We start from the raw sequence: 14,417 nt of genomic DNA on the forward strand, positions 1-14,417 counted from the left end.
AAAAAGCTTTTTGTAATTAACATTTTTTTTTACACAGACTATACTGTAAACTCAATATTTATGGGAGAGAAGGCCACAAAGCATTTTTGTTTTGGCAGTTCCAGATTAATTGTATTTTTTATAACAAGCAACACACACATCTCCAATACATATAAACACTTTTCTGTGATTCTGAATACTTTAAAGAGGAGACATCCAATCCACATTACTTCTTCATTATGGACACATTTTTTAAAAAATAATATTTTGTATAAAGGTTTGCCAGGGGACTGGGATGCTGTTTTTCCATTTGATGTTTTGTGTGTCACATTCTTATGTGAGCATTCAGTAACATGTTTTTCATTTATTTGAAATATCCACTAGGTGGTGACATGATGCATTTTGCTTTATATAAAAGAATGAATGAATGACTGACTGCACAGTTATAAATGAGTCAATATATTAGACTTCTTAGTTAAACTGTAATGGGGTTAATGCGCAACTTACTTCCGCATTCCTTTAAACATAGTAGATCGCTTCCCTTTTCTGTATGCGCTATGCTGACATGGTGCTGTTTACATACATGAAGCCTTCGGGAGCTACCAAAGACGAGAATAATCAATGTCCAGTAGATATGCTTGTTAACATCTTAAACCTGAGTAAAAGAAAATGTACTAACTTTTTTTATACTTTATAGCTTTTGACAAAGGCATTTTCTTCTCACATACACTCAGATATTAAAACAAAAAAGAACATAACACAAATAATAATATTACAAATAACAAGCTACGATAGCAAATGCTGGCAACCAGAAGCGATCAACCCAGTTTCCTGGTTTGGTCACGTGACATTTGATCTATACCGCATTGAATGAATGACTCTCAATTCCTTGTTTTCTTTCTCTTGACCTTTTAAACTCATGTTAGTGCAGTGGTTCCCAAACTGAGTGGTGTGAGAGAGTGCCAGTGGCTCCCCTAGTTTTATGTCATTTTATAAAATTCATTTATCATAAAATCTGTGTAATCAAACCTCAGAAAAAAATATAGCTACCAACCAACAGCTTTACATTTAATAATTTCTTTTTAAGTTTGAGACGTTGTTTTATGTCTTGACATTACCTGGGGGAGGGGGGCAAAGGGATGCCCTCCAGAAAGTTTGAGACCCACAGGGTTAGTGTAATGTTGATGTTGAAACATCACAAATGTTTCCACATCAATATTGACACCATGTGAGTGACCTTATTCATGGAGAGGTCAGGACTGATAAGCTAATGTCATACATTCACATCACATTTCAAAACTCTTTTTAACCTTAATGCCAGATTGCATATGTGCTGTAATTCCTTGCCTGTTTACAAACAGCTTTTTAGTGATACTTGATTGGCATTTTCTTTAAGCAACTTGTCAACGCCCCTTCTGGTAATCCTCTGGATTCTAAAGTATAATTTGTCAGTAATCTTGATTGACTTTGTAGATCTGGGTAGAGTTGGAATTTCAGACAGGAAGGACAAGTTTTTGAGACTGGTACGAAAGTAAAAGACTTGTATTGTTAAATATTGCACAGCCAAGCATTCAGACAAACGCTTGCGGAAGAAATCAGCAACACATTTTTATTGTAGTTTCAAGAATGAAGAAACTGCAAGCAGACACAGATCTCTTAAAATCAACTGTATGTGCCAGTATTTCACCAAATTCAGGTTAGTGTTGTTCTTTAATTTACATTTTAAAGGATCAAGTATATATAGCCTATTTGTGCCACCATATTTATTTATTTATTAGTTTGTTAGAGTACATGAACTGTTAACATAACACTTTTAATTTTGGAAAAGTCATAGTTTATACTTTGTAAACCATTTGATGGATAGATCCATTGTTTCACAGTCCATTGAAATAAACTTGATATTTTTACATCTTTTATAGAACAACTATCAGAAATGGCAGTACGTCAGACCTTTTCGAGAGTGAATCATGAACGCATCCAGGCTGTGGAGAGCACTTTCGGACGCTCTGAAAAGCCTCTTCAAATACCTGGCCGTATCCTAGTGGGAGAAGGTCGCTTGTTAAAGTTTTGCAGACGTGGACCCAAACCCAAGGTGTTCTTCCTCTTCAACGACGTCTTGGTCTATGGCAGTATCATTGTTCCTGGCCGCTGGAATAAAAAAAAGCATATTATTCCTCTGGATGAGGTGCAACAGGAAGATCTGAAAGACGGAGAGGACATGGCCAACCAGTGGCTCATACGGACACCACGCAAGTCCTTCTACGTGGCGGCAGCCTCGCCTGAGGAGAAGGAAGCATGGATGGAGCACATTGACCGCTATAAGGCCCTACATTTGCAAAACAAGGGCCATACTATTGACAGAACTGCCAAGAGAAACTTGGCTGCTGCCTGGATTCCTGACACCGCCTCAGATATTTGCATGCGCTGCTCCGATCGATTCACCATTGCTAATTGGAGGCACCATTGCCGGAGATGTGGCTTTGTAGTATGTGGAGCTTGCTCGAAGGACCGGGCCTTGCTACTCAATATCTCCTCAAGGCCTGTGAGAGTCTGCTGGCATTGTACTGATGACCTTGAGGACCAGGATGAACAGGAGAAGAGACAGCGGAGCGACAAGGCAAAGAACTTTAAAAGGAAGTCTTTGGAGGACTTACGACCAAGCCTTGAGAGTTCCAGCAAAGAGGACCTAGAGCAGGACAGCGATTATCAAGTGCCCACCAAGTAGTTTAGTACCCTGCAACTTAATGATCTTCACTACTGCTGCACAAAACCTGAGTAGAAAAAAACTTCTCTCACTGGACTGTGAACTGAACAGAATTCCCGCTAATGCTGCATAAAACCTGAGCACATGAAACCTTCTTTTCCTAACTCTGAACTGAACAGAAGACGATAAAAGAGCACCTACTTATTATAAACTATGATGGAACTGATCATGTACTGCTTCAGCAGATCAATAGGGAAGATTTCAGCAGTTATGAAGTATTTTGCACTAGATACACTTTTATAAGTATTTTGCACTTGTTTTATAGATATATGTTTCTGTGTCTATTTATTCTTTGTTTGTATTAGACTTTAATTGCATTGTTCAGTGAATGTTGTGTGTTTTATTTATCTGTTGATAAAAAATATATAGATTTTAAAAAAGTTATTTATATAATAAAATATTTGAAATAAGCAAGATTATAATAAAATACCTTGCTAAAAATATAATTTTATTATAGATACTCAGTGTCACTAAGAAACATACCTGTACACAATTCAACAAACTATTAACAAAATACTTTAAGTTAACAAATAGTTTGTAACAGACTTCAGGTCAACTCTGACCGTAATATTTAGGGGAGAGCAGGGCATAAAGCATTCCTGAAATATTCCAGTTAGATTAATTATATTTTTACACAAGCAACACACACATCTCTGCTTATGAACATCTGAACACACATCTCTGCTTAAAGTTTGTTTGTTGAGCCTACAGTTCTTATACAATTACACTGAAAGTGAAAATGCACCCCATAGCTGGGGTTAACAGACGGGGGTTTGTTGTAACACTTGCTAGAAAATTATTTTTAAACACAAATAATTCATAACTATTCTTTCTAGAATAAACTAGAGGTTGATATTGTTTGTACATCTGTCTAAAATAGAGAGACCGCACATATATCCATCCATGATTCTTTATTCAAGCATTTTTCTATTATGCATCTGGATAGATTACCAGTTAAGAGGAAAAAAACACCAATTATTTCCTCTGATATTGTATTTACATTTAAAGGAATAGTCTATCCATCTTCCATATTAAACTATGTTATTACCTTAACAAAGAAGAGTTGGTACATCCCTCTATCATCTTAGTGCGTGCACGCAAGCGCTGGGGCGCGCTGCGACACTTCGATAGCATTTAGCTTGGCCCCATTCATTCAATGGTATCAATCAGAGATAAAGTTAGAAGTGACCAAACACATCAACGTTTTTCCTATTTAAGACGAGTAGTTATACGAGCAAGTTTAATGGTACAAAATAAAACGTAGCGCTTTTCTAAGCGGATTTAAATTTTATATTTTATGGCGGAATAGCACTTTTGGGAGTACTTAGACTCAGCGCAGTAACATCCTCCCTCTCCCATTATGAGAGGGAGAAGGGGAGCAGATTTTTCAGGCGAGTCGAAGTACTCCCAAAAGTGCTATTCCGCCATAAAATGTAGTTCCTCTTTTAAAAACGCTTAGAAAAGCGCTACGTTTTATTTTGTACCACCCAACTTGCTGTATAACTACTCGTCTTAAATAGGAAAAACATTGATGTGTTTGGTCACTTCTAACTTTATCTCTGTTTGGTACCATTGATTGAATGGGGCTAAGCTAAATGCTATCGAAGTGTCGCAACGCGCCCCAGCGCTTACGTGCACGCACTAAGATGATAGAGGTATGTATCAACTCTTCTTAGTTAAGGTAATAACATAGTTTAATATGGAAAATGGATAGACTATTCCTTTAACTGAAATGTTTTCATTTAATTATGGCCTGGTTTCTTTGACTAGAGTGATCGTCCTGTACTGTACCCAGGCACGGTTTGGTTAATCACCCCCTGGCTGGCTTGCAGAGGTGTGCTCGAGTGCGGTTACCTTGGGCTCAGGCGCGGAATGAGCAGTGTGATCACAAATGGCGCCAGAACACAGTTTAAATGCAGAGACGTCAATGATGCACAAGCACTCATCTTCATCTGCCTTTGTAAAAAACCTTCTTAACATTTATGATGACTTAACATTACGATGAGCTCCAGTGCTAAAAGAGCCCTTTACTTCCTGTTTTTTTTTAACAATCGCATCCTAATGATGAAAGCGTGCCCGGGCTCAGATCGCTCAAAGTACAGTGTGAGTGCGTGCTTTCGAGGAGTAGGGAGGGGTGACAATCACGCTGGGGCACGGTTTGGTTGGTTAACGGTTTGGTTGGTTGGGTTTACGAGGCAGATGAAGGGGAGTGGTTGCGCAATTGAAGTCTCTCCTTCTGAACCAAACTCTGGCGCCTGAGCCCACCTCTGCAAGCCAGCAATTTAATAGGCATGTAAGAGGGCAGTGTGTCATCAGTTTAACAAACTAATACCAAAATAACATCTGCTGGGTCCAGTTAAGTAGATGCTTAAAGCTCACGTAACACACGCTGTTTCTGCATTTCTGATATTAATCTGGAGTACCTATGGAGTAGTATGACATCCTTTATATCTCTGAAGAGTCTTTAGTTTAATCAGATTTATAAAAGAAAGATTAGCTTTACCGAATCTTTCCGATAACGTACGAAAAAATGAAGAAGGAGGAGTTATAACACGGGAGGAGCGAGTACGAGTCATGCAACACTATACAACACTGTTTTAACTTATGATTCACTACATGTTCGTGTCATTTATATAATATACACGCGCCTATTTCCAACATAAGACAGAAGTCTTACTTACCACGTGTAACTCGTCATGAAAATCCACCGCATCAAACACACACGCAAAACTCCGCTGCTAATCCGGATAATAAACTATATCCATTGTTTCCATAAGGCTGGATGTCTTCTCCTTACATCCAAAAACACACTTCTTGTTGTGCCATTGTTGACTTTTGAAATTAAACAAAGCTGAGTGGCGTGATAAGCTGTTAGCAAGCTCTAGCGTCTCCCGCTGACTGAAGGCTGGGCGGGGTTTTCCGGGGGAAGTTTTCCGGCGGAAGCCCATATAAAGAAGTGATACGTATCGAAAACCCCTGAAACGGCAGTTAGAACCGTAATCGAAAAAAATTAGCCGAAACTTGTACGAACCCTGGCGAAGTGCATTCGGCACAGAAATACTCTGAAACACGCCTAACTGCATTTTTGACACTTTGCCTACGTTTAGCATGAGGAAACAACTCTATAACTGTGTTAATAAGTCAGAATGCTTGAAATACCATTAAACCCCCCCTTTAAACATCTTAATTCTTAATTAGACTAGTCCTATATTAAAATAAATGTAAGAGCTGTCCAAACTGAAAACAACTTGCACTGATATATCTTCAAATACATACTGTAAGTGCCCTTTGTTTTGCCTCAAAATGCACACAAGTACTGTTTTTAGTTAGGCATGTTTGTTAAAACTTGTTGGCTTAAGCTAATCTCTGTCCAGGTAATGACCCTTGTGGGTTCCCACTACATTGTAGGACCAGTGGAAAAACCAGAAAGTACTATCGCAGATAATTTTTTGGACAGAGATATACACAAGACTGTGTGCATTCAGTAAAATGTTTTTAATTTATTTGAGATCTCCACTAGGTGGCGACATGATGCATTTTGTTTGTAATAAATGAATGATTGCACACATCCCAGTTATAAGTGAGTCAGTAGACTTCTCAGTTATACGGTACGTGATTTAATGTATGTAGCCTTTTCAATTCATCATTTTCTTTGTCTGGGCTTCTTAAAATCAGTTTGTGTAATCTGCCACGTAATGTTTATCTAAATCAATGTTTCCACATTAAGGGGCGGTTTCCCGGACAGGGATTAGACTAGTCCTAGACTTAAACACTTTTAAGAGCTCTCCAAACTGAAAACAACTTGCACTTACATATCTTAAAATACATCAGTGCCCTTTGTTTTGCCTCAAAATGCACACAGGTAATGTTTTTAGTAAGGCATGTTTGTTAAAAGTAGTTCTATTTCCTAATTAAACTAAGGCCTAGTCCTGGATTAAGCTAATCCTGGTCCGGGAAACCGGCCCTAAGAGTTTGTTACTTGTAGACGCAATGTCCACTTTACACAAAATGACCTCATTCATTCAAGGAAAGGTCAGCAATGATAAGCAAATATCACACACTTTCACATCACATTTTTAAAAACCCTTTTAAACCTCTTTTGAGATCTTTTACTGACAGATTATATGGCAGTAAGTAGGGATATTTTAGGCAAATTTTGATTTTTTTTTTAGATTGATATGAGGTGTCATATACCTGAATTAACCTTGCTGTGTCTATGATTATGTTGCAAGTATACAGCAAAAGTATGTTAAATACAGTGAGATATTTGTGTAGGTTGTTAAATTTAATTTAAAAAGACTTCAAATTATGCAGAAAGGAATTTTAGGTAGTATCTTTCTGTGGTTTTCCTTCACGTATGTGGTGTAATTCCCTGCCTGTTTCAAAACAAGGAACTTTTTTATACTTTGTTGACTTTTATCTTTTTGCAAATCGTCAACGCCCCTTCTGGTAATCCTGGGGCAAAACATGTTTTGCCAGTAAATACATAACTTTCTATTAAGTGAAACCTTATAATTAACCTCCTAAGACCTGAGTGTTGGTTTGTCTTTTGTTTTTCAGATTTCTACCAGCTATTTTGTGGTTAGGAGGGAGAACCACTAAATATAATAACCAAATATTTTTCTATGAACATGAAGCAGTGTATTTGTCCATGTTTGTGTACAACAGGTTCCAGTTACACAGAATTAAGTATTATGTTACAAACAACAACAAAAATGTGATAGCCACGTATGTGTCCTTCCAGGTCTTAAGAGGTTAAGGTTAATACAAAATCAAATTATGTCAAATTTAGTGTTGAGATCAGACTTCAACAACAGTGTTCAAAGATTTACATTTATGTATTTGGCAATAATTTTTCCAAAGTGAGTTACAATGCATTACAAGCAATACGTTTTTGGTCAGCATGTATGTTCAAACCAACAACCTTTTTCACTGCAATGCAATATAAGCAATAAGATATACGAATCCTCAGTAGGTAAACTTAAAACAATAGAAAATAGACTATAATGTCTCTAATCTTGTGAATAAATGTAAATCATTAAACTGATGTCAAATGATGCTGATGTCAAACTGATGCTTTTAAGAAGAAAAGAGGAACATTTAATCCTCTGAAGTTACTATTTAAACATTGTTGCATTAAGAATGTGTTTCCCCTAAAACACATTTTATTTTACAACAGGAAACATTATGTAAACAAACATTAAGATAACATTATGTTCACATAACTGTTAACAAAAGTTAACAATGTTAACAAATACAATTTCAGACAACTCTGTGTACTAAATGTTAGACCATGCATATGACGGTTGTTTGCCACAGTTTTGCAAAGTTGTTTGTCAGTAAACTCGTCTGACTGGCTATGCCACAAATATCTTTGATAAAAATCTGTTTCTATCTTTTTATGGGTAAAAGGCGTGCTGTTGCTTAGTAAATCTTTTAATGCCCCCATAGTGCTTATCGACAGATGAACAACATTATATATTAAAGCAGTGCAGTATGCTTATGTACATCATTTCATTTAGGATTTTATATATCTACATCTTAGATATATCATGACTCTTTACAATATTTTTAAAGAAAACTGAATGAATTAAAGCACCCAGTGTTGTTGTTGTATTCAAATTTTAGATAAAATCTGTACATAGTTCTAAAAATAAACTTCCAGCATTTGTGCTTCAGTTAGTTTGCAGTGCTTGTTGTGGACGGTAGAATGAATGTTTTATCCTGTTGGCAGGTATCCCATCTGTCATTCCTATGTTTTAAAAGAACCGGGTTTTTACATCAATGAAAATAGCAACATCACTTCCCGCTAAAGGGGCTGAGGAATATTAGCATGCAATGTTTTTTATACAGTTGCTATAAATTTTATATGTGTGGTTTTCCCCTATGTGATTAGTTGTAAGAAGAGACAGTTTTCTTTTATCTAACTCTACTCTTTCAAACTTTTAATGGTAGGACAGTTTTGGACAAAGAAAACCATTGAGTAGTGGTTAATGAGTTGAGGACATGATCCACGCCGCATAAAACCCTTTAAGAATGCACCCTGCTACTTTACAAGACGCAAGTTTAAAGATTTGACAGGAACTTTAAAGGTCACGTTCTTCCTGATACCATTTTTTTTTTACTTTAGTTAGTGTGTAATGTTGCTGTTAGAGCATAAATAATACCTGAAAAATTATACAGTTCAAAGTTCACTGCTAGGCGATATATTTTCTCTTACAGAAGTCCCCTTTCAAAACCTACAGCGAATGGCCAGTTTGTACTACAGTATAGAAGAGGGTGCTAGGTTAAGCCAATGTCGGCTGACTCCAGGGGAGGAAAAAAGGCGAAGATGGAGATGAGTGCTCGCCCAACATTGACTGCTCTGCTAAGCTGCTGTCGAATCACAACACACTAAACTAACTACACAATCAGAACTTGTTACGTATTTCTGATGGAGGGACTTCATAGAACAAGGTAGACATCAGGCCATTTTTAGGACAGTGAAAACAGCACCATAGAGATAAATATATTGTGTGAAAAATACTGCGTTTTTTTACACATGAAAAACATAAACACATGTTATATTGCACACTGTTAACACAATCAAAGCTTCAAAACCACAGAAGATGTGACATAAATTACTTAAATAGATCAAAGTGGACACGTGCAAAGTAAAAAAACACAACACTGTTTGCATAGGTGTTTGATTCTTTATTTGTAAAAAGATTCAAGCAGTAAAACTTTTATATTGCAAACACTATGGGGCAGTTTTACGCACAGGGTTTATGCTAATTCAGGAATAGGCCTTATTTACATAAGGTCATTTAAAAAAAATTACAAACATACCTAAAAAACACTACAGGTGTGCATTTTTAGACAAAACAACATCACGGATATAAGATTTGCCAGAACAAGGTGTTTTTAAATTAAAGCAGCTTAAACTTGCATTTTGGTTTGGGACTAAGCCCTGTCTGGGAAACCGCCCCTATATATTTAGGATTCTTTTTGTAAACAAAAATTCAGATAGGCTTACAAGGAAGATAAAATTTCCTAAACAATTGTGTACTTTCTCAAAGCTTTAACACTTCTTTGTAGATCTGGAATTTCCCTGTTTTAGACAGGCTGGACCAGTTTACGAGACTATAAAAGTGAGAGTCTACTTTAGCATTCAGATCATTACTTGCAGGAAGGATCAGCAAATTTACTGTATAGCTTCAAGAACGAAGACACTGCAAGCAGACACAGAATCTCTTTTCCCATTATATTTTCCAATATTCCACCAAATTCAGGTTTGTGTTGTTACTTTATTAATTAACATTGTACAAGTGACCAAGTAGATATATTTGTGTCGCCATAACAATCATTACTTTTGTAGTTTATTGGAGTGCTTAATTGGAGTGAGTTAAAACATTTGTAATTATTTTCATTCCAAAAACCAAATCTAAACCAAACTGACAGACTAATGTTTAAATCTGTTGCCAGTCCATTAAAATAAACTTGATATTTTTACATCTTTTATAGACATCCATCAGAAATGGCAGTACGTCAGACCTTTTCGAAAGTGAATCATGAGCGCATCCAGGCTGTGGAGAGTACCTTCAGACGCTCTGGAAAGCCTCTTCAAATGCCTGGCCGTATCCTAGTGGGAGAAGGTCGCTTGCTAAAGGTTTGCAGACGTGGACCCAAACCCAAGGTGTTCTTCCTCTTCAACGACGTCTTGGTCTACGGCAGTATTATGTTGCCTGGCCGCTGGAATAAGAAAAAGCAGATCATTCCTCTGGATGAGGTGCAGCAGGAAGATCTGAAAGACGGAGAGGACATGGCTAACCAGTGGCTTATTCGAACACCACGTAAGTCCTTCTATGTGGCGGCAGCATCGCCTGAGGAAAAGCAAGCATGGATGGAGCACATTGAGCGGTACAAGGCCCTGCATTTGCGAAACAAGGGCCGTACTATTGACAGAACTGCCAAGAGAAACTTGGCTGCTGCCTGGATTCCTGACGACGCCACCGAAATTTGCATGCGCTGCTCAGATCGATTCACCGTTGCTAATCGGAGACACCATTGCCGGATGTGTGGCTTTGTAGTATGTGGAGCTTGCTCGAAGGACCGGGCCTTGCTACTCAATATCTCCTCAAGGCCTGTGAGAGTCTGCTGGCATTGTACTGATGACCTTGAGGACCAGGGTGAAGAAGAGAAGAGGCAGAGAAGTGCCAATGCAAAGAAAAGGAGAAAGAGTTATTTGGATGTGTCTGAGAGTTCCAGTGAAGAGGACCTAGAGCAGGACAGCGAGTATCAAGTGCCCACCAAGTGGTTGAGTACCCTGCAACTTAATGATCTCCGCTACTGCTACACAAAACCTGAGTAGAAAAACCTTCTCTCACTGGACTATGAACTGAATAGAAGAAAATAAAAGAGCGCCTAATGTTATTGTAAACTATGCTGGAATTAATCATGTATTACTTCAGCCCAAACAACAGACCGGGACATATTAGTTTTTTTTTCTGTTATTTTGGAATATATTAAAGTATTTTGCACTAGAGACACTTCTGCTATATGTGTTTTGCACTGTTGAGTTTTATAAATGTTTCTAATACTTTGTGTGCGTGCATGTGTGTGTGCGTGCGTGTGTGACATTGACAATGACAATTGCATTGTTTAGCAAATGCTGTGAACTTTAATTTGTCTTGCGATTGTAAAATAATGTAAATAAATGTAAAATATTTGTACTTTAAATAAACTGGATATTAAAAATATATTGGTGTTTTATTAGATATATCATGCCACACAAATTACACACACTCACACAAATTTAACTTATTTTAATTTACAAAGTAGACTAAACTTATTCTAAAGAAACAAATCAATTGTTTGTTTAATAGACTATACTGCAATCTACAATATGTACTAACAACTGACTGGTAATAAAAGTCAAACAAACTGTATTTTTTCCAAAACTTTATATAGAAAGCATGAAGTAATTATAAATATTAAGAGCTCAGAGAACAAAGCTTAGGTAACACTTTACAAAAGGTTCTGAACAATTAATAAGATAAGTTAAAAGTAAATAAATATTTACAGCATTTATTCATTAGCATTCATTAGAATTTTTTGAATAGTTAATACAAACTGTATGTTTATGTAAGTTCGATATGAATTAACCAATGTTAACAAATACAATTTCAGATTTTATGCATTAAATAATGAAATTACCATTAACTGAGATTAATAAATACTGCATATATATGAAGTGACTACTAGTAATATAATTGAGATTGTACCATGATCGGATGTTAAAAGGAGATAATTTGTAAATCTTAGCAGTGCTAGGTGCTGCTATGGTTGGGCCTGAATCCAGATTGGAACTTTTCATACATAATATTTTTCATTAAGAATGTGTATAATTGGCTTGCCAATACTTTTTCTAATATTATTAAGCTCTCCCTGATTAATGTGTGGCTTTTTAATGAGGGTTCTAATAACTGCCAGTTTGAAAGCTGTTTGAAAGTAACCTAGTTCTAGCGATGAGTTAAGGATATTTAGTACCGGGTCTGAAACTAGTAATTTATGGGAACAGGATCTAATATGCACGATGATGATTTGGATGATTTTTTTACTTGGAGAGCTCCTCTATTGTAGTAGCTTTAAAGGACTCATGTTGTTCATGTGGTAATCTAGTGTTCAGTATACTATTGGGTAAAATGGTGGCTGCTAACCACAATTTTGTTAGTGAAGAAGTTCAGGAAGTCATTCCTACTGTGTTGGAGTTTAGTATCTGTTTCTGTTTGTTATTTGTTTCTAGTCAGTTTTGCAACTGTATTAAAGAGAAACGAGGGTTATTATGATTTTCTTTGATGAGCTTACTAAAATATGTAGATCTGTCAATTTAGAGCCTGTCTGTAGTGTTGAACACTCTCTTTCCATGTAGTACGCCATACTTCTAGTTTTGTGCTCTTCCATCTACGCTCCATTTTGCTTTGATCTAATGGGAGCAACTGCTTCCAAGGTTCTAGAACAAACGTTATTCAAGGTTTCTATTACAGCATTGAGATCTTTACCATTATCTGCTACATGTTTCATTTGGGACAGGTATGAAAAATTACTAATAAAGCTATCTTTAGTAGTATTAATTATTGTTCTTCCTGATCTGTAGCGTTGTGTGGACTGAGCAATCCTATCTAGAAGTACTGTGTATGAGACAAGGCAATGGTCTGAATTGGCATTGCTTTAAGGTGTTATTTCTACGTCACTAATATTGAGCCCAAGTGACAGAATTTAGTGTCTAATGTGTGTTACAAATATGTGTGGGCCCTGTGATGGTTTGTCGAATAACGAGAGAGTTGAGAACATCCAAAAAAGCTAGTCCTAATGCGTCTTTTGGATTATCAATGACAGACCCGGCGCCAGACACAAATTCACGGACGGGCATTTCATTTTTTCAGGGGGGAACCTCACTGCAATGCATAATATCATTAATTATGAATTAAATGGACAAAAAAGCCAGGAAGAGCTAACATACCTCTCCATTAACGCAATACAATGTAGTCGTCGTAAATATTGGATCTAGCTTACTGAGGCAATCTAAACGCAAATAAAACACGTCGCAGGGCTCAACATCAACGCTTGTCCGCTTAATATCAGAGAAAAGTGGATTTTTTTAAAAGGCCAAGTGAAAGAGAATTTTACTTGCTCGACCGAACAAGTTGCCTAGTCTGATTAAAAACGCCAATAACAATCACCAAAACACGATAATGATTCTTACTGTGATTAAAGGAACACGCCCAGATTTAGGGAATTTAGCTTATTCACCGTATCCCCCAGAGTAAGATAAGTCCATACATACCTTTTTCATCTCTGTGTGTGCCGTAACTCTGTCTGACGCACCCACCACTAGCTTAGCTTAGCACAAAGACTGGAAGTGAATGGCTCCAGCTAGCAAACTACTCCCAATAAGTGACAAAATAACGCCAACATTTTCCTATTTATGTGTTGTGATTTGTATAGTCACACCGTGTACCTTGTTATTTGTACACAGTGTGACTATATAAATCACAACACATAAATAGGAAAATGATCGTCTCGGTTATGGATGTAACCCTCGTTCCCTTTCAGTCGGTCACTACGACGTCACGTCGTGACCGACGAATTGGGAACTCACTTAGAGAGACCAATCTGCTTCGTTTACTACTAAAACGCCAATGAACTCGGCATTGAGATATTTGCATAATGCTGGCGCCGCCCCGCCAGGTGCGTATATAAGCAGCAGGTGCAAATAGGGAAATTAGCTTTTTTCACTTCGAAAGCCGGCATATCTGCTACTGAGAAGCTACTCTCTGCTCTTCTGGGAACGGTTGCTGAAGTTGGTTTGACAAGCAGTACTACCACAGCGGACGCAGCAGTTCCACTGCTCTTCTTTATTATTTTGAGTTCCAGTGTGTGCGTTGCCTTTCCCTGCCCTAATGCCAGTAGACCTGTCTCAGGGGCATATCTGCCCTCAGAGCTCTGGGTCTGACCATGGGGTGAAATTGAAGCGACACTCAGGTGTAATGGTTACACGGTGTATGCCGGTGCGCCACGCTCTCCTCAGGACTCGATCGTAAAGCCAACGCTGAAGCAGTCTCATATGGAGCAGACCGAGCCGTGTCACAGCCGCAGCAGCTGCCATATGCCCAGGAGCTTCTGAAATTGTTTC

General features: G+C 37.5%; 2 protein-coding genes across 2 annotated transcripts; both read left to right on the top strand.

Annotated features, from left to right (window-relative positions):
• Nucleotides 1-1,427: 1,427 nt before the first annotated feature.
• On the top strand, nucleotides 1,428-2,960 carry LOC135778928 (pleckstrin homology domain-containing family F member 2-like). Its single transcript, XM_065289582.1, has 2 exons — nucleotides 1,428-1,675; nucleotides 1,899-2,960. Exons 1-2 carry the CDS (start codon nucleotides 1,606-1,608, stop codon nucleotides 2,702-2,704), a joined length of 876 nt encoding a protein of 291 aa, XP_065145654.1. The 5' UTR covers nucleotides 1,428-1,605; the 3' UTR covers nucleotides 2,705-2,960.
• A 6,949-nt stretch (nucleotides 2,961-9,909) lies between these two features.
• On the top strand, nucleotides 9,910-11,475 carry LOC135778927 (pleckstrin homology domain-containing family F member 2-like). The gene is made up of 2 exons (XM_065289580.1): nucleotides 9,910-10,014; nucleotides 10,247-11,475. The coding sequence occupies exon 2, from the start codon at nucleotides 10,260-10,262 to the stop codon at nucleotides 11,091-11,093; it is 834 nt and encodes a 277-aa protein (XP_065145652.1). The 5' UTR covers nucleotides 9,910-10,014; nucleotides 10,247-10,259; the 3' UTR covers nucleotides 11,094-11,475.
• Nucleotides 11,476-14,417: the final 2,942 nt, after the last annotated feature.

This window comes from Paramisgurnus dabryanus, chromosome 2 (genome assembly GCF_030506205.2).
Source record: "Paramisgurnus dabryanus chromosome 2, PD_genome_1.1, whole genome shotgun sequence".
Taxonomy (NCBI): Eukaryota; Metazoa; Chordata; class Actinopteri; order Cypriniformes; family Cobitidae; genus Paramisgurnus; species Paramisgurnus dabryanus.

Excerpts from the sequence above, each read along its gene's own strand:
- LOC135778928 (XM_065289582.1), top strand. The coding sequence starts at position 1,606 with ATGAAGAAACTGCAAGCAGACACAGATCTCTTAAAATCAACTGTATGT. Across the intron at positions 1,676-1,898 it reads CAGTATTTCACCAAATTCAG|AACAACTATCAGAAATGGCA; the intron begins GTTAGTGTTGTT and ends CATCTTTTATAG.
- LOC135778927 (XM_065289580.1), top strand. The coding sequence starts at position 10,260 with ATGGCAGTACGTCAGACCTTTTCGAAAGTGAATCATGAGCGCATCCAG.